Raw genomic sequence first — 18,302 nt, 5'->3', positions numbered from 1 at the left:
CACATTTTATTGGCGGACCGTCAAAGTTCATTATCGCATTTATGGCCAATAATTGTCGAGTGCTGCATGTAGTGTTTTTTTCTCATTTTTTTCTTAACTCGACCCTGACCCCGGAATTCATTAAAAATCAATTGTCTTTCCACTCGCGTTCGCAATTTGCATACTTATTACACACGGTCAAACTCAAAGTACAAGCCAAATAGGAAGTGTCCTTCGGTTGAACCCACGCTTTTTCGATTCTAACAAGACCAAGAGAGAGGTCTCGCATTATTTTGTATTATTTTTCCAATGACACACACGGCGGTGGCAAGTGTGGGTTGTGTGTTTGCCGAGTACAGAGTGTTTGCCCCTTCTAAATCGAATTGTCGGAGGTTCTGGGTCTACTTATCAGCTGGGCCCCAACTCTGCCCGCTGTAATTTATAATAATTTTCGTAACGCATACGCACCGTGGCGCATGGCATGTGGGAGGCTGTAAGGCAGACAAGCCAAGCCATAAAACGCTGCGAGTAAATTCGTGACCCACATCCACATACTCGCCGCCCAGCACATAAACTTATTTGAATCAATCAGCCAGGCGCACATTTGCCGCTGATTTGGAGTCGTAAATTCGTGGGCATCTGTTGATGGCCGCTGATTTTTGACCTGTGCAACTCGTTTCGCTTGTTCGTTGTTGCAGTAGTTGCAGCTGCGTCTGCACGTTAATTGCCATTTAATTTGTGCTGTTCTGCTGCCCGCCCCTCGAAACTCAATGGAAGTTTTATTCTCTCCGGACACGTTCTGTAATTTAAATCGCCTTTGTGCGCAGACGCAACATCAGCAGCAGCAGCAGCAGCAGTACTACGCAGCTGAGGAGTGCAAGTACTTTATAGGGTTTTGTTCTGTTCGGGCTCGCTTTTTATTTGTTCTTGTTTTCGTTTTATTTTCATTTTACCCCAGTCCCGAACCGTGAGCGGAAATTGTGTATTAAGTGTTCTCGAGTAAAGGGAGCGATGGGGTAAAACCGTACAGTCTGCTAAACAGATTCCTGCTAAACAGATTCCTTTCAAACTCTGACTCGGCACAGAACGAAAAATAGTTACTTATTTAGTGGCTAAATAAACGATAAATAAACCATTTGTTGATAGTATTTGTAGGAAGATAATAAATACAAGCAAAGTTGATTTATATTACAAATTAAACATCCAGTAAAGTGTCTTCGTGAACTAAAATATCAATCATAGAGTCCATATCGTACCCAAATATAAAAAAAAGGTTAAGTTGCCTGTTAAAAATTAATATAAAAATCCAATTTTTATTTGTTTACTTATTTAAATAGGCGTAGATTTTGGTATATTAATAATAGTTTTAAATAAATTCTATTATTATAAATAATCTCTTGAAAGATTTTTGCAAATACTTATTACAAGCAAAACTTGGTTTTTATACACATATAATAAATTAAATCCTAAACAAGAATACTTTCTAAACTTAAAATAGAAACCAGAAAGTATTTGTGGAAGCTGAAAGAAAAAAATTATGAGGTTATTTATTTAATTTCAAATTAAACACAGGTTCTGTAAAATTTAGGAGAATACCTTAGAGGTTTTGAGCTATAATTTATAGTTTATAAATTATTTTTAAGAATATTTAATGTATGTTTTCGTAAATAATACAAAAGCCAATCAATTCTCTAAAAAAATAAATAAATTGTATGAAAAATAAACTTAGTTATATTAGTTCATCATTTTCAACACTTTCAAGATGCTTTTCAAGCTTCTGGATTCTTCTCTGAACATTTCTTTCTGTGCGATTGAGATTCTCTGGACACGGCATATCACTTAGCCAAACAGCAATTACGATTAGGAGAGCAGAGACTGAAGACTGGAGACTGGAGACCAAAGTGGAGTGCCGTTGAGGGGAGTGAGTGACGGAGCTTCCGAGTTGCATTTGAAACGGGCCATCAATCGAGCGCAGATCTGTGCAATAATTTGCAGAAAAGTGCTTTGAACTGTGTTGAACACAACATGATCGGCATTTGTTAGCGATAATGAATTGAACATTTCTGGAAACATGTTTGTACATAATTTGTATGCAGGCTCTAGGGGACTGTGGACTGTGGACTGCGGACTGGACCCAACTCCGAACTCAACTCGACTCCGGACCATGGCGTCTGCCATGTGTCTGGATGTCTGAATGTCTGAATGTCTGAGTGTCTGAGTGTCCGAATGTCTGCCTGGATATAGTATTTGTGTTGGTCTAACTAAGAGCATCTGGCCCAGGCATTTGCCGCTTGTTTAGCTTTTCCTTTATTTTTGCTTTGGCGGGGAATAAGAGACTCTCCCGAGGGGCGAGAAAGAAAGAAATGTGCAAAGTGTAAAGTGCATATTTATGGCTTGCATAAAATAACTTGTAAAACTCACTCACTCCGGCCCCTTTCTGTGTGTTCATGTGAGTGCATTCGCCATTCGAACACGTGTTGTTTGGTTTGGGCTCCACAGATCGCACGGCTATATCTGCCTATATGTGTATGTACGTGTGTTCGGCGAGGAAGTCGCTGTTCAGGATATGGATGATATGTGACTGGACTCCTCAATGAGCAAACATTCGGATTACACTCGTACGCCGCCGCCTGGGTTTTATTATGCAGCAAAGTGTGCACAGTTTGTCCATTATTTTGACAGAAATATGTGGCTTAGCGTTAAGAAATAGCATTTGATGGGTCAATGAGCCCCAGCACAGCAGGAGTTAGGAACCTATTCTTGGTAGAGCTCTCTCAATACAATTTTATTTACTGGAAATATTGCAAGTATTCCAAGGAATACAGCTATTTATTTATTTACTTTACACCTTTATTGAAATTTGATTTGTCTTAATTACAAAATTGCTCAGAAATTCTCTAGTTTCATTACACTTTAATTACTTAATTATTGTGCGCCATACCCATAAACTCATCCATTAAATGCAGCCATAAATTCCCCCTGGCAGGTTCTAAAAAAGATAGTTTTTAGACATAGATACCTGGGTGTATATATATATAGTATATGCTTTTCTTGGTACGCCTGGCAATCCATATTCCTCCTCTTTGTAAAAAAAAGACACACTCAAAATGCAAACAATTTGCAGCGTAATGTTAACAATTATTTAGCTGGACAACTCCACAGCTACACATTTGCCACTTCATTATAAAATACTTAGTCATAAACGCTGTCGCCCCGAACAAAACAAAGCCAGGTGGTGTCTGCCTTCCCTCGTTTTCCCCTGCTCACCTGTGCAATCCGGCAGATTGAGTTACCAGGCGCGTGTGCACTACGATTCTCAGGTACTGGTTCGGGAGATGGCGTTGGGGCTTCTCTAAGATGATTTTATTTTACACAGAAAAAAGTGGGAAACTTTTCAATAAATCGAAAATTCTTAGAAAGAGAAGTACAAATATTCAAGATACTTTTATAAATTTTAAACAATTTCTAAAGGTGCAAAGGCAGTTATAGAAATATATACAAATTAAAGGAAATCCTTAAGATACCGTGACACAATTAAAGAAAATATTTCTGTGCACCTTCAGCCACTGTATCTGTATCTGAGAGCAGCTGGCAATAGATACGAATGCATCCAGAAGATAGCCTTGAATAATTCAAGCGCGTGTGACTCGCTTAGTAATTAACCCAGCACAAAAGCCGCAGGCCAGCGATGAGTCGCGGTTTGGTTTGGGATTGGGTTAGGGATTGGGATTGGGTCTGGGATGGTATGGGAACCGCAGAGGAGGAGAAGGAGAAGCAGCCGGGGGCAGGCACGTCAAGTGGCAGACACCGAATCCGCGGCACGGCGCTCGCAGAAACACTCATGCATATATGGATACTTTTGTTCCTTTAGTTTTTGTGTTTGCGTCTGCTGCTCGGTTCGGTTCGGTTTGGTTCTGTTCTGTTCTCCCTGTTTATTTGTTTGGTCTTGCTTTGTCTTTGTCTCATCATCGCCATCGTGATTATCCTCATTATGATCGTGTCGCCAGCGTGTGTAGAGTGTGTGTGCGTGGAGGTGAATGCTTCCTGCAATGCCAACAGGTAGACCAAGACAAAGGCGTCCCATCCCCACTCTATCTTCCCCATTCCCATTCCCAGTCACAGCACCAGTCCCCACATCCAATCCTCTGGCCAGACATGGTCGTGGTGGGAATCGGCTGCTTCAAATGCCACAAACGCTCCGGGCAAAGCAAATAGTTACCTATAAATTGTGCAGCGAACAAACGAAGCCGTCAAATCATCCCATGAATGACTGACAAGCCCTAGCGACAATTGTGGACTTTGCCACAAATGCAGCAACTGCAACAACGGCAAATATCCACAAAACAGCTTACAACAAAGAGCGCCACGACCGACAACGACACGCTCTAATAAATGGTTCAATAATAAATTACCTCCCGGTTCAGGTTCAGCTCCAGGATTTGTTTCGGCATCACGTTATTTGGGCATTTGTCAAGTTCAAGCGTAACTCTCTGTTTACACTAGTCAGCCGGTGACATGGAACATAATGTTAGGTTGAGGTTTAGAAACAGAAATGGCAAATATCATTGCGAAATTGGTTAAAGTTTCGAAAGCATTTACTCCCATTGATCTCCTGTATTTCCTCATTTTTCTAGTTAAATTTCAAGACTTATTTAGTGCAGTTTTTCACATAGCTTTTATTACAAGCCACTACTACATGACTTTAAAAAAACACCTAGCAATTTTACGAGTATTTTTTATGGGTTTTTTGCCCATAGAAAAGGAGCTGAGATAATCCAGGACTTTGTTGGTCAGTGTTAGCGACACCTTGCCTGAGGGGATCGGTTGTGAGTAGGATGTCAGATCGCGCCACCTTCGTGATTTGTGGCTTTAGGGCACATGTGCAACAACAGCAACAGCAACAAGCAGCAGCAACAAGCAACAAGCAACTTGCAAGCAGCCACTCGGTGGTCCCCCCAAACTCCTGGTCAAATCCGTCTGGTCGTCTGACCGTCTGGCTTTTGGCCGCCGGATTAGCATTGAAATTGACTTCGTGCTGTGCTCATTAAAATTTTACGTGCATAAAGTTTATTTCGATTTGGCCCGGCGTGGTTGTCGCTGCAGCAGTTATCCCATAGTTGTCCCTAGTCCGCAGTTCCGCAGAATTACATTTCGTGGTCACAGCTTTAGAATACAAGAGTTTCCCAGAATTTCCCTGAATTTCCCCACCGAAAACAATCAGGGAAAACAAATAATTTCAGCTACCCGTTTTGCACTTCCTTATTGGCCCGAATCTGTGCCCAAAGAACCCTTCGAATCTAGGAGAATAAGCGATGCCATCGAAGACTACGGTTATTGGTGTTTTAATGTCTTTTCGGCCGGGTGGATGCATTAACAAGTTTACGGCCGTTTTGGAATTGATGTGGCTAACAACTTTTTCAATTACCCCCTCGGTCCAAGTCCAAGTCCAAGTTGAAGTCCAAGTCCGAGACCGAGACCGAGGAAAGCTGAAAAGCAGTTGAGCAAACACAGACACTCAGATCAGATCGTCATCATTGTTGTGGAGCCGCGACTTCTTGCTCGGCCGTTTCGTTATTATGCCATAAAAACTCGTTTTCAGCTGATTTAGCCGAAGTTCATGATCAGCTGTGAACTGAAAGTGGTTGATTGGAGCAGCGGCACCAGCCAGCAGCTCCTCCGATCCAGAAGAACCTCCAGCGGGTACCGGTTTTTGCCGCTACTCGTGCCCCGCCAATTGCACTCGTAATTGAGAGTCTTGTGCTGATGTAACAGCAACTTGCAACGAGGCACCAGGCAACAGGCACCAAGCACCGGGCACCAGCAACTTGCAACAGTTTTGTGGCTGCCTTTGAAGTTGCCTCGAAATCGAAACGGGCTTTGTTATCGCAAGCCCTCCGCCATAACCCATAACTGTGACAGCATCCGATCCCATTCCCTATGGAATTTCAGCACCCAATCGAGGGCCAATGTAAGCAGTGACTTCCTGCAACTTCCACAAAACGAAATAATTCGCAGAGCGTTGCTCCAAAATGCAAACAACAATTTGCAGCACCATACCGAGTGTGTGTGTGTGTGTGTGTGTGTATACAGAGAGGGGGAGTGGTACGGGTCTTCCAAGAACACTGCTGCCGTGGCATTCCGGCCGTGCAGCCAGCATGACAGCCTAGACCTGATCTATTTTCGTCTCACTCTCGGTGCCATCTCCATCGCCATATAGCCATATAGCCTCCTGCCCCTTGCTGCATTGCGAAAAATTGGCCCCACACAAGCGGGGCATGTCTTTACACTGACAAAAATAAGATGGATTTTAGATAAAATAAATTATGAAAATATAATACAAAAGTTTAACAACTTGGTAACCAAATTTCATTTGAACAAAAGGAGAATGAACTAATGGGATCTATTACTTTGATTTATTTACTAAGATTTCTTAAAGCTATATTTAAAGTTTAAAATTGAGAGAATAAATATAACAGTAACATATGCATATTTAAACATAAATTGTCGAAGAACTCAACCCATAACTTTAACTCTGAAGCTCAGAAAGAACCACTTAAACCCATGTAAAACCTGGATACGTGACTCATTCATGTCCGATTTTTCTCTGCATTTATATCTTATATATATATATTATACATAAAAGTATATAGCAACTCTCCTCCGCCCCCGCAATATGCACACACTCTTGGGGGAAACACAAACAATTTGTAGGTGTGGCCGGAGTGATCCGAATCAAATGTGGCATCTGCATGGGCATGGACATGGACGTGCTCTTGGATTCCCCTGCGGTGGTGCATCGTGGACTGTGGTGGATGTGAATGTGAATGTTGGTGGTGCCAATGACGTTCCGCTGATGGCCAATCCGCGCCAGATCAAGCGGAAATGTGACGTTGACGGCAATAAATATATAAAGTGAGTCGCTTTTGTTGGTGCAAAAGTTCAAAGATACGTAAGGCTGTTTTTTCAGCACAAAATAATGCCCCGAGGGAGTGTGAAATAAAGCTTCTAATTATAGAAAATTTACCAGAATATTCGCACTTTTAATTGATACAGGAAACATGTGGAATCGGAAATCAAATGGAGCAGCAAAAAAAAAGGAAATTGCAACCAAAATTGTGCAAACAAAAGATAAATCGGGGAGTTTTATAGCTCTGTATGTAGAGCAGAAAAACGGAAATTTTCATACAGATTTTCCAATAGAAAAAGCTTATGAATTTACCAATTTATCTATTTATACATTAAGTAATACTTGAGATATGGCTACTTGAGATATAAACCTCAGAAAATAATAAACTAACAAATAGCACAAGGAAATTATTAAGTCACTTGATCACATCTAAATTGTGCTATAAATTCATATGTAATTTGCAAATATTAACAGCTTTACTGACCATAAACTGCTTACCTGTTTTTTGTATAAAAATACTCTATGATTAACACTTACTCGAATTACAATATTAACAGCTTTACAGATTGATTTATAGCCCACATTTATTCCCTGGCTTATTGTTTGTTACCACATTCCAAAAACTTTATTTATCGTTACCAAAATATCGAATTCCCCAGGCGGCTTATATAATCCGGCTGTAATGTTCCTGCAGACAAAGCTATTTTAATCAATTGATGGAATCCCGGCACTTTGCTCAACCCACAACATCAATTTTGCCAGACAAATTAAAAATAAATAACAAACGCCAAAATATCAATTGTTGGCCATCGAAGACAATTTGGCAAAAAATAACGGTTTCTCCCCATCCACCCAGAAATAAAAAAATAATATAAAACCCGAGGCCGCTTACACATGATAATTATCGATCGCTGTCGGCGCTTTTGACCAGGTGTGGCCCTTTTTTCCCAACAAATTAATTATTGGTCGAGCTGAGAAATTAGGAAAAATATTGGTATGTGAAATACAAAACAAAAAGTCAAAGCCCAGCAGCGGCAGGTACAGTAAGCACCCTGAAGATCAAACGCTAATACTTCCTTATGCTTCTCTTTATAACAAAGACTATAAATTGTACAACTTTTTTATATAAACTTGTTAAAGCAGGCCATAAATCTACGTAATTCTGTGCAAAAAAGGTTGCTTGTACAATGGATACCCCATGGTTTTATTGGTACCTTGTAGCCAGCGTGCACGGTTCCTCTACAATTTGTTAAGAAAACAAGCCAAGTGCATGTGTCGATGAGTGAGGTGGTGGTGTGTCTGTCGCTTGTTGTATTTCCTTTTATTTTATTTTTGTGCAACGCCCTGCATGCGTAATTTCGTTGGCTCCGACGGTGGTCCCCCTGGTTCTGTCCCGGATCCCAGCCCAGGCCTCCTCCATCCGCCAGGGTCCAATCCCCAGCCGAGAGAGTCCAAATCCGAATCCGTGTACGACTGCACCCGCATTGAATAATTGGCATAGGCTGGGCGCCACACGCCGCCGGGACACGGCCATTCATACATTTTGCTTTGGCCACACACATGACATCTGTATATATCTGCATATATGCTAATGCCGGCCATGTCGGCTTGATTACTCATATATACGGCCCGTCGATCCGTTGACTCCGCCGCCCGTTGATGGGTTTTCGTTTCGTTTCGTTATGTTTCGCCGCTGCCGGTCGGTAATTTAGTTTTCAACATCAAAGGCGTGGGAATGGGCAAAAAAAAAAATGAAACAAAAAACATACACACAATGATGGAATGATATATGCGCTGATCCCGGCCAGGATTCAGACAAATCCTCGCCGAAATCCAGCCGCAGATTTATGGGCAGGCACTCAAAATGCCGAAAGCCAAAAGCCAAAAGCCGAAAGCCGCCAATGGAACGGAAATTTGTCGCCCCACAACAAATTGAAAATAACCCGAGCTCAGGCCCAGGCACAATACAAAAAAAGACCCAAATGACAAGAACGAAAAAGATACGTTTGTATCTTTGTTATGGTGAAATTATTATACCCTTTGCTTCCTTTTTTGTTCCTATAATTCTAAGAAATTTCTTGCTATTTTGAAGATTTAAAGTTAATGAAATATTTTTATTAACCTAAGCTTCGTCCTAGCATTGAGTTCTTTGCTGATGATCTCTGGGAAATGTTTTTAAAATAAAACAAGAAAGCACACCGAAGTTTAAATAGTTTGCAATTGGAGCATTAGGAATCAATCCATTTTTTAAATTTATCCATAATTTTTTTGACAAATCAAACCTTGTAAATATATTAACTAAGCTAACAAAGCATCAAATTCAATTCGGAAAGCTGTTAGTTTCTATATCGTTTATAAATCTGCTTAAAAATAAAACAAAATATTTTTAAGATTTAGTAAATAGGCTTATTCTTAAAAGTAATTATTGTCGGCTTTAAGAAAACTCAACTTTTAAAACTGCATAAACTTCACTTTAAACGCGAAACCAAAAACCTTGAACAGAAAATAAAACCCTCTGTTTCAAGAGAGTTAATTCAGCGTAGGCGAACACCATCGGCAAACAGCCACAAAAGTACAAAATAAATACAACAAAACTTTGACAATATTACAATAAAAATAACAAGAAAATTAACAACAACCACAATATCAACACGACAAAGATGACAATGACAAGCGGCGTCCGAGCGATGCGCGCATTTGGGTCAATGACGACGAAACTGAAACGCCGCCGAAGCGACGATTCCAATGATTTAGAACCCCCCTTCGGATCGGATAGGCTCCGATCGGATCAGAGATGCAGACGGCACCGGCACCGAGAATGGAACATGGAACTTGGTGGTGCTTGGAGCTTTGAGCTGGATCTGGGAGCAATCAAGCAGAAAATGTTACGAAAAGCATTATTTTAGCATGTGGCGACAGGGGCTTATACAACGATACCTCCATGAAACACACATAGAGAAGATTAAGGGTTCTTTGTTGGAAATTAATATTCTTCAAGACTTACATTTTAATTAAAATTTTTTTCATTGAAGAATATATAATATTTTGAATTTGAAATGAAAGTTATTGAACTCATTTCAGCTCATAATATTATAGGAAGTTTAGTTATTATTTAGGTCAGGCCTTGCTGGAGAAGGTTAGAAGGTTATTTTTGTATAAATCAGATATAGAATAAAGTCTTCATATATGACTACCAAAATTGCAAATATTATTTTGGCACAGTTCAGGCAGAGAAATTGGAGAGTCAAAGCTATGAACACCACTGATTTATATTACTTACAACATTTTGTATCACAAAACGTACCTCCGACATTACTTTATACATATTTTTATATAAAATATTATTTTTTATTATAGTAGTATATATTTTTTCTGTGCAGGTCCAAAAAACCTCTGAGCAAGACAGGGGAGGAAGTGGTTGCGTTGTTGTCTTGGTCGTTGTGTGGTTCGGTTGATCGGCGATGATCATTTTGTTCAATCGATTGTAAACGATGCGTTGCGATCGTTGCTGCGGCTTTGATCAAATGACAAAATTGATCATTTTCTGTTTGAATGGATTTTCGATCGACGGACCCTCTTCGGCAGGCCCCCCTCCCTCTCGAGCGACAACAATTGATTTATGTTCGCGTCTCTTTCTCCCTCTCGCTCTCTCTGTCTCTGTCTCGCCTTGCTGGGTGGCATGTGCAGCAAAAGCAACAAAACAAAAAAAACAAAAAAACAGCAATCGCTTTGTTACCAATAAAATATCCAAGTTTTTGTGTTGAGTCAAAAGGCGCTATAAATCAAGCAGCGCGCACCTTTTTTTCCACTGTCCATTTTCCATTCGAAAACAAAAGCCAAGCAAGCAAAAAATCAAATGCACAAAAAAATCTGAGCAACTGGCAAATTAGCAACAATGCGAAGAAACATTTTCGCATTGCAACAATTAATGGCGAGCCAAAGGATCGGAATCGGGCCTGGGCTCTAGGAGCACTCTCTCTCCTCAGTTTCCAGTCTCGAATTCGATTTCACATTCCCGTAGGGGTGAAATCTGCGTTGGGCTTTCTGCTATTCAGCTTTTCGGAGTTTTCAGCTTGGCACAAACGCTGAGGGTAATAACCAAAAATTAGCAAAAATTGCCAAAAGTTTGACTTGCATGATTTATCTATAATTTTCCATCGCCATCGCCAGGCGGTGCCAGTTTGGGATATTTTTTTGCATAGGCATTTTAAGTGCACGCAGAGAATACTATATATATTAAAATATATTGCTTATTAATTGGAATAATTAGTACATATTTTTAGGAGATATTTATTAACTAAATTATTAAAGAAATAATTGAAGTTATTCAGTTTGTGTATCTCCTATTCAGATATTACTTTAAAAAGAAATAGTTAATAGTTATCTACGACTTAAGATCCTTTTCTCTCTGTGTAGTTTTCGTACTGAGGCGGCCAAAAAAGTTGCCACACTCGCCATCTCCGATATGGCCAACTCTGTCGGACAAACATGGGGGAGACCTCGAACATTCAGGCCTCCAAATATCCAAATATCCAAGTATCCCCAGCTCTGACGTCTGACGTCGGACAGTCTGGGCCATTTTTAATGCGCTTTCCAGCCAGTCTGTGGGCCTGGGTTTTGGCCAGGCTTTTGGCTTGGCTTTGGTTTCTTTATCGTTTTCGGTTTCCTTTCCGCAGCTTAACACTTGCGGGTGTTGCGGCCTGCACAATTTCTGGCCGGCCGAACATGTAATCGTAGTAATAATAAAAATTTGCAAATGATTTCGTTACTCAATCTGCAATCTATTCCCCCCGTTGGTTTCCTTGCAGTCCTGGTTATGGCATCCCGGCTGGCCGCTGGCAACGTCCAATGGAGCGCTGGTGCTGCAGCTGAGCGACGCTGAGATCGCGCACGCACTTCGCCCGGCGGAGCTGTATCTCTGCATCAAATTGGGTAAGTGGGTCGACAGGGATCAGGGAGGGGGATCGAAAGAGGTCTAGCCCTTCGCCAGACAATGACTATGATTAGCCGGGATCGAGCACACAACCGGCAATCAATATAATCGATCACTTACGGCCGTCTGGGTAGCTTGATCAATTTAAATGGAACTAGAATGCGACTTTGTACTGGCAAGGAAAATAGTAGTTACAAGACTTATCTTGATACCAATTACTTAGTCCTATTCGCGGCTATAATGATTTTATTCCGAGGGATAATATATTTATAGCATAAAATATTTATATTTACTTCTTTAATCTCCCAGGTAACCTATAATTTTATTTCTTTACAGAAGCATCCGCGGAAAGCGAAGCGGACTCCATCGCACGGCTCTATGCTGTTTGGCGCTCGTCCCGCAAGGAGGAGAGCGTCCAGAGCCACTGCATCGATCACACGAATCCCCGCCAGCTACCACTGAGCGTGCTTCAGCTGGAAATGACCACGGCAGCGGCAGCCCTAATGGCGGCAGACAGCGGCGAACTGCCGCAGCTGCTGCAGAATCTGCTGGTGAGCGTGGAGCGCAGCATCGAGCGGGTGTCGCTCAACGAGCTGCAGCTGCAGATGCATCCAGGCGAGGATCTGCTGGATGAGGCCAACAATAATGGCTGCAGTCACGGCCAGAGCTTGGTGGGATCGCCCAAGTGCGCACTGCGGCGCAGCGATTTGATTACCAAAAACAAACTCTTCAACAGCCGGTACATGCTCCGGCGCCTGACCAACCGGCAGGATAGCATGAACTCCACTTCGTCGGGCAACAGCAATGTGAGCGACAGGAGCAGCAGCTCCAGCTCTGGGTCCAGTGCCGGCGAGGAGCTGCAAAGCAGCAGCAATGAGGCGAAGAAGCGGAACAGCAATGGCAACGAGGCCAGCGGAGTGTCCACCTCGCCGGCTCTACCTCTCTTCTGTCTGGGAAACTCATTTCCGCACATTGATAGCGACGAGGAGCCGAGCGACTGCGGCGGAGTGGAGAAGCACCACAGTCTGGGTGAGTCTGGGCTACGTATACGTAATGCGGCATTACGCATGCGCCCCGTTGGCCAGTGGCAAAAAGCAATTACTCCTGATATCGAGCGAAATATTTGTGAGCATTTAGTGCAGTGAGAAATATTTGGACTAGGAAAATAATATCCTTTGATTTGTAATCTATTTTGCGCTGGTTAAAGCCTAGAAAATTGGTAGAAATATGAAAGCTAGACCTCGAGTTCAGCTAAAACACTTTAAAATTAAAAGTAATAGGTCGCTTAAACAATGATTAAAATAAAAAGATACGCAGAATAAACACCATTACATCTACCTACTCATTTTCAACTCTCAAAACCCTCCCAAATTTCCCTCTGTGTAACTGCAACAGTTGCAACAGAGCGACCAGTTCGTGGCTCACTTATCGCCGTTTCTGGGCGTGATTTGTCTTATTTGTTTTAGCTCCATGGCCTGCATCGCTCCGTATGCAAATCTGTGAGCCCGAACTATTCAATTAAACGCCCCGCAGCCAAAAGTCGAGCCAACCCAAAGTGGAGTTAAATTTGCGATCGTTTCGAACGGCGCTTTGAAGTCCATCGAGTTGGCGGGCTGTTGGGGCCTAATGGTATGCCTTGATAGCGTTCGGTTTTAGCGCTAATTTGATATATTTTCTGTTCATAAATGCTGTCCGACATTTGAATCAATTAATAGCCGCAGATTGAGCTGAGATTACAGCTGGAACTATGCAGAGTTTATGCCCTGAATTCTAGCGAAAGTGTGTAAGAGTGAAATTCGAGCAGAAAAATCATGACAAAAATGTGGTTCACTTTAGATGCTATCTTAATTGTGTTCGGTGACAGGCCACAGAAATATTTCCGGTTTTAAATTCGTTTTTGGAACCTCACCCAACGTAATCTTTATTGCGCTTGTCTTTCTTATTTCGGTTACCACAATAAATGATTTGCCAGAAACTCAGTTAGCTGACAACGCCATCCATTAAATTCTAATCCATTCTCAATTATGTTGGCCAGTCTCGAGAATTGCCACTTCTATCTCTGTGTATCCATTATTTCTTGAAAATCTTAAAAGCCGTTCTTTATTGGCGGCTGAAAATGCCCCTTCAAAATGCCCGATCGGAGAGGGGGTGGAAGAGGAGGAGGTCCGCCGGCAGCCGTGGTTTTAGCCATTAGCCATTAACATCGACATCCCACGGCATCCGGCGAGACGCGGTTAGCCGCAAAATATCGTTGTCTCTGCGGCAGCGACAACGGTGCAAATGCCTTTTAATTTGTCAAAGCCTAAAATATGAAAATTAAATGAGAAACCAAAGCAGTGCTATGCGGAGCTCCACTGTGGTAACACAGTGGGTATATATCATTGTTTGGAAATTTAGCTAAGAGATGATGTTTTGAAATTGGGATTACAATGGTTGTTGATTTGAGTTTATGCCTTGAAAACTAATTTAAACTCTCTGGTACAATTTATTAGACTTTACTTATATAATTTTAAATTACTCAAGCAGAATCAGATTATTAGAATATTAGAGTATTTGTAAGTAGATTATTCTCTCAGCGACAATACAAATGTTTCCTTAAGCTGAAAGGTCTTTGAAAATATAAAAACAACCCTATAGATTCGTTTAAAATGTTTAATAGTACCAAAAACATATATCTCTAGATATATTCTCCCATAAAGTCCCATTTTTTCGGGGTTTTCCCCCACTGTTCCCTGGAATGCGTTCAACCGCGATCTGGGCTGGGTGTGGGTGCAATTTGCAAGCGGGCATAAATCAGTCGACAAGTGCGGGGGCTATTGTGGTCGGGCTATTGAATTACAATGCGGCGGGTCGCATTCATTTTTTGGCTCTCCGCCATCGAAAGGCGGCAGCGGCAGCAACAGGTGGCCGGAGTTCATTCCAATGGCTACAGAATTTCCCGAGACGCTGAAATGTCCCGCATTTATCATTGGAACGTATATTTGTCGCATGCGAAAGTGCCCCGGGCAGGCGGAAAATTAAATTTATGACGAACTCGTTTTCGGCGGGGCTTTCGGTTAGCGGAGCCAAGGCTTCGCTCTGGCCACGCCCCTTCCTAGAGTGGGCTGTGGGCTTTGAGCTGCTGAACCACTCGATATTAATCAAGTGACATTATTATGCAAACGGCGCAGATCCTGGACCAGTTTTCAAGGTTCCGTCGAGCGTTTAAAATACAATTAACCCATATTTTTACCCTCCATATGGCTGGCTATTTAATGTGTGTGAGTTTTCTCGAGGCTTTTCTGGTTGCCATGTTACACGTGACGAAAAAAATGTTCAGTGTTTAGAATGAACAATAATATTTATAGATAAAGGTTATCTTAGATCGGTGCAAGAAGATATCTACATTTTATAAGCGAATAGGGAATATATTTGAACTTATTTTATATTTCTAAAATATGCAAGGGATTGGCTATATATTTTTACTACTTATTAATAGTTATTAACAACATTTTCCATTCTCTCTCTGCAGATACTTGCGAGACGGAGCTACTGCCACCCAGCTCGATTGGCGAGCTGCCCGAGAAACTGCTGACCAGCGGCGTCTACCTACCAGGTGAGCCTCCGTCCATGTGCCCGGGACCTAGGTGACAAACTTTCCATTTTCGCTGCGCCCCCCCAGTTCCGCCCGTCTAATTCTAGACTTTCACTGGACCAAAATCCAAATTTGCTTATAAATTGGAATCGCTTTGAAACGCCCCATCGGGCAATTTGCCTCCGGCAGCGTTGCCATTTCCCTGGCCATTTCGTTTTCCTATTCAGACGATGGTGTTGGTGTTGGCGAAAAGTTGTTGGGAAAATCATAAAGTTGGCGCTTTTAAATTAATATGCACACGCTTTTTCGCACATTATCGAAGTGGTCGGGGCCACCCAGGGCGCAGCAATTGAGATCGGAGTGTCCGGAGAGTGTGTGATTTCGCACACCTCGACGAGATCTTTTCCATAATGCATCGTCCTTAACGATCCCTCCCAACTCTTTGCAGGCACACGCACCCTCCGAGGCGACCCACTTGTGAGCGTGGACGCGGCCTGTGTGGCGTCCGCCGGCCTCAATTGCTATGAGCTGGCCACGCTGCTTCTCTACTACAGCACAATTCCGGAGCGCAGGTGAGTGGGGGATCAGTGGAAGTACACTGGGAATAACTAGCTCTAATTTGGGAATTTTTCAAGATAAGATAGGAATATTTTTAACATGTTAAGAAAGCTGAAGTTTTTGTGATTAAATTAGTTGAAATGCTCTCAATTTTCAAAGATATTCTTATATAAAAGTAATTTATATTAAATATAAGAATATCCCAAAGAAAATCCTTATTTTCCCCCTGTGCACATCTCAATTTCCATATCTGAATCAGAATTAGTATCAGCCCCATCGGTTTAGTGTCAAAGTAACGCATGGGAATGGGCTCAACGAGCAGCTGTGGGCAATCGCAGAGGCACAACCACGACCACAGAATCAGAACCAGAACCAGTACGAGTTCGAGTACGAGTACGAGTCCCAGAATCAGCATCTGCATCCGAATCAGGCATTTCAATTTGTCTGGCAATAAGTTCATAGACTTGCAGGCCCCGTACCCAGTCGTCGTCGGCCCATCCATATTTACGAGCAGATATGCAAATGCGCCAGCCAACTCTGCCAAGTCAGCCAAATGGCGCTGAGAACGAAGCGGAGCTGCATTTAAGCCTTTAAGACGGTTCCCACTCCCACTCCGCCTTCCCTAGTTCTTGGCCGAATGCATGTCAGTCAATTTGCCACTTTGGCTAAAAGGAAATATGCAACAGTCACAACAACAACAGCGAACAGCACTTGCATTGTGAGCCAAGAGAACTTAGCCTTAGAAAATAGAACAAAAGTCTGGTCTAAAAGTCGATAAACACTGTCCAGCAGGGTTGGCTATCTGCCCTAGATCTGCGATTGGATAGAGCCCTTTTATTAAGTAAATACATAACCAGGGCAAAAGTTTAGTTTACGAAAATCGAAAGAAGAAAAGGGTTAAGGGTTTAAGAGCAATAAGGCTTTAGAAAAGGATTTCCGATAAGATTGCCAGATAAAGTTAGGTTGATATGCTAACAAAGAAGATTAAAGAATGTCTTAAGACTTGTAATTTGTAATAGATTGAAAACCCTGCCTTGTAGGCTCATACTTCATTTTATTTCTATTTATTTAATATAATTTATATTTTTAGCAATGAATATATTATGTTTACCATATGTTCTACTTTGTCTAATGTCAAGCTTAATGTTAATGTTCCTTTTAAAAGCAAAACTATTAATATGCCGCTGGAGTGCTTGAGCAAAAGAGCGTTACAAATTTCTTAACGAGCTTCAATTTACGGGATCACGGCAAAGGTCATGGGAAAGCCCGGGGGAAATCCCCATAAACCCCCCAGAACGTAGTGTTCCTTCCCTGCTGACGAGTGTAAATTAGAATTCCTCTCAGGCAGACTTTTTTATTTTTATTTTTCTGCATTTTGCGGGGCTGGATTTTTCGCTGGCACGTCTTTCGAGGGGGGGCCTGTGTGCGGCTTCCCTTTGAGGAGCAAGCGAGAGGCGCTGACATAGATAGAGCGAGAGAGGTAGCTGGCGATAACTGCAGGCAAATGAATGATTTTTTTTCCAGACAGATTCGTGACACTTTAAAATTTATGATGTGAACTTTTGTTTTCCTATAATGCCTGTTGCTGTTTCTGCAAAGGTTCCCCGAGCCAGCCACACGATTCCTGGAAATATCAGAAATATCTGTGAAATCTAAATCGACATAAGAGAACACTCGTATCGGGCGGCCACTTAGAGTTGCCAGTGCGATTCCCGTTCCAGTTTCAAAGCCTCAACTCCAGCTCCATCTCTGACTCTATCTCCATCTCCAGCTTCAGCTTCAGCTCCAACTTCATCTCTATCTCCAGCTGCATGTTGATGTTAATTGCTTCAATGCCAATTGGTAAAACGCGGCCAAATCGTGTAGAAAAGTCTTTGACAAACATTTGCACAGGTTTATGCACTTGGAAAAATTCTTAATTGTTAACTGTGAGCTTAGGAACTAGACTACTCTGTTGGAATCAAGCCTGGGGACCTCTTGACCCTTTTCAAAAATTAGTCGTAAGAAGAAAATACGTTTTTAAAATGAATTTGAATATGAAATCTATCTCAATCGGTCCCTTAAATTCCAAATTTAATTTTGAATAAAGCATATACATATCTACTTGTTGATTCTCCTGCTTTTCCAAGTGTGTTGGCAGTGGCAGTTGCGCTGAAAAGCGAACCGAATAAAAACTGGCACATCTGCTGCCGCCTCATCATCATCAGCATCTCCACTCATCCCATCCCATCCCGTCCCATCGCATCCAGTCTTCGGATCTTTCTGACCTGACTCATGACGAGTTGGAGCTCCGAGACTTGACATTATTTGCGTTTGTTTGCCGACATGTGTAAGGTATTCATTAGCTGCCT

General features: G+C 42.0%; 1 protein-coding gene and 1 long non-coding RNA gene across 6 annotated transcripts in view; one reads left to right on the top strand and one right to left on the bottom strand.

The window, feature by feature from the left end:
• Pura (Puratrophin-1-like) overlaps nt 1–18,302 on the top strand; it is a 50,467-nt gene that overhangs the window by 13,924 nt on the left and 18,241 nt on the right. For both annotated transcript variants that reach the window (XR_011444759.1, XM_017172099.3), the window contains exons 4-7: nt 11,695–11,818; nt 12,156–12,848; nt 15,331–15,414; nt 15,842–15,965. Coding sequence is in view for 1 of the 2 variants with exons in the window: in XM_017172099.3 (XP_017027588.1) it covers nt 11,695–11,818; nt 12,156–12,848; nt 15,331–15,414; nt 15,842–15,965 (1,025 nt within the window). In the remaining variant the exon portion in view is untranslated. The remainder of the gene's footprint in view (nt 1–11,694; nt 11,819–12,155; nt 12,849–15,330; nt 15,415–15,841; nt 15,966–18,302) is intronic.
• The window catches only part of LOC138928262 (uncharacterized), a 54,147-nt gene that overhangs the window by 19,280 nt on the left and 16,565 nt on the right, over nt 1–18,302 (bottom strand). The gene's annotated exons all lie outside the window — the stretch shown is intronic.

The sequence above is a fragment of the Drosophila kikkawai genome, chromosome 3L, assembly GCF_030179895.1.
Source record: "Drosophila kikkawai strain 14028-0561.14 chromosome 3L, DkikHiC1v2, whole genome shotgun sequence".
In the NCBI taxonomy this organism is placed as follows: domain Eukaryota; kingdom Metazoa; phylum Arthropoda; class Insecta; order Diptera; family Drosophilidae; genus Drosophila; species Drosophila kikkawai.
This window is presented reverse-complemented; position numbering and strand designations above follow the sequence as displayed.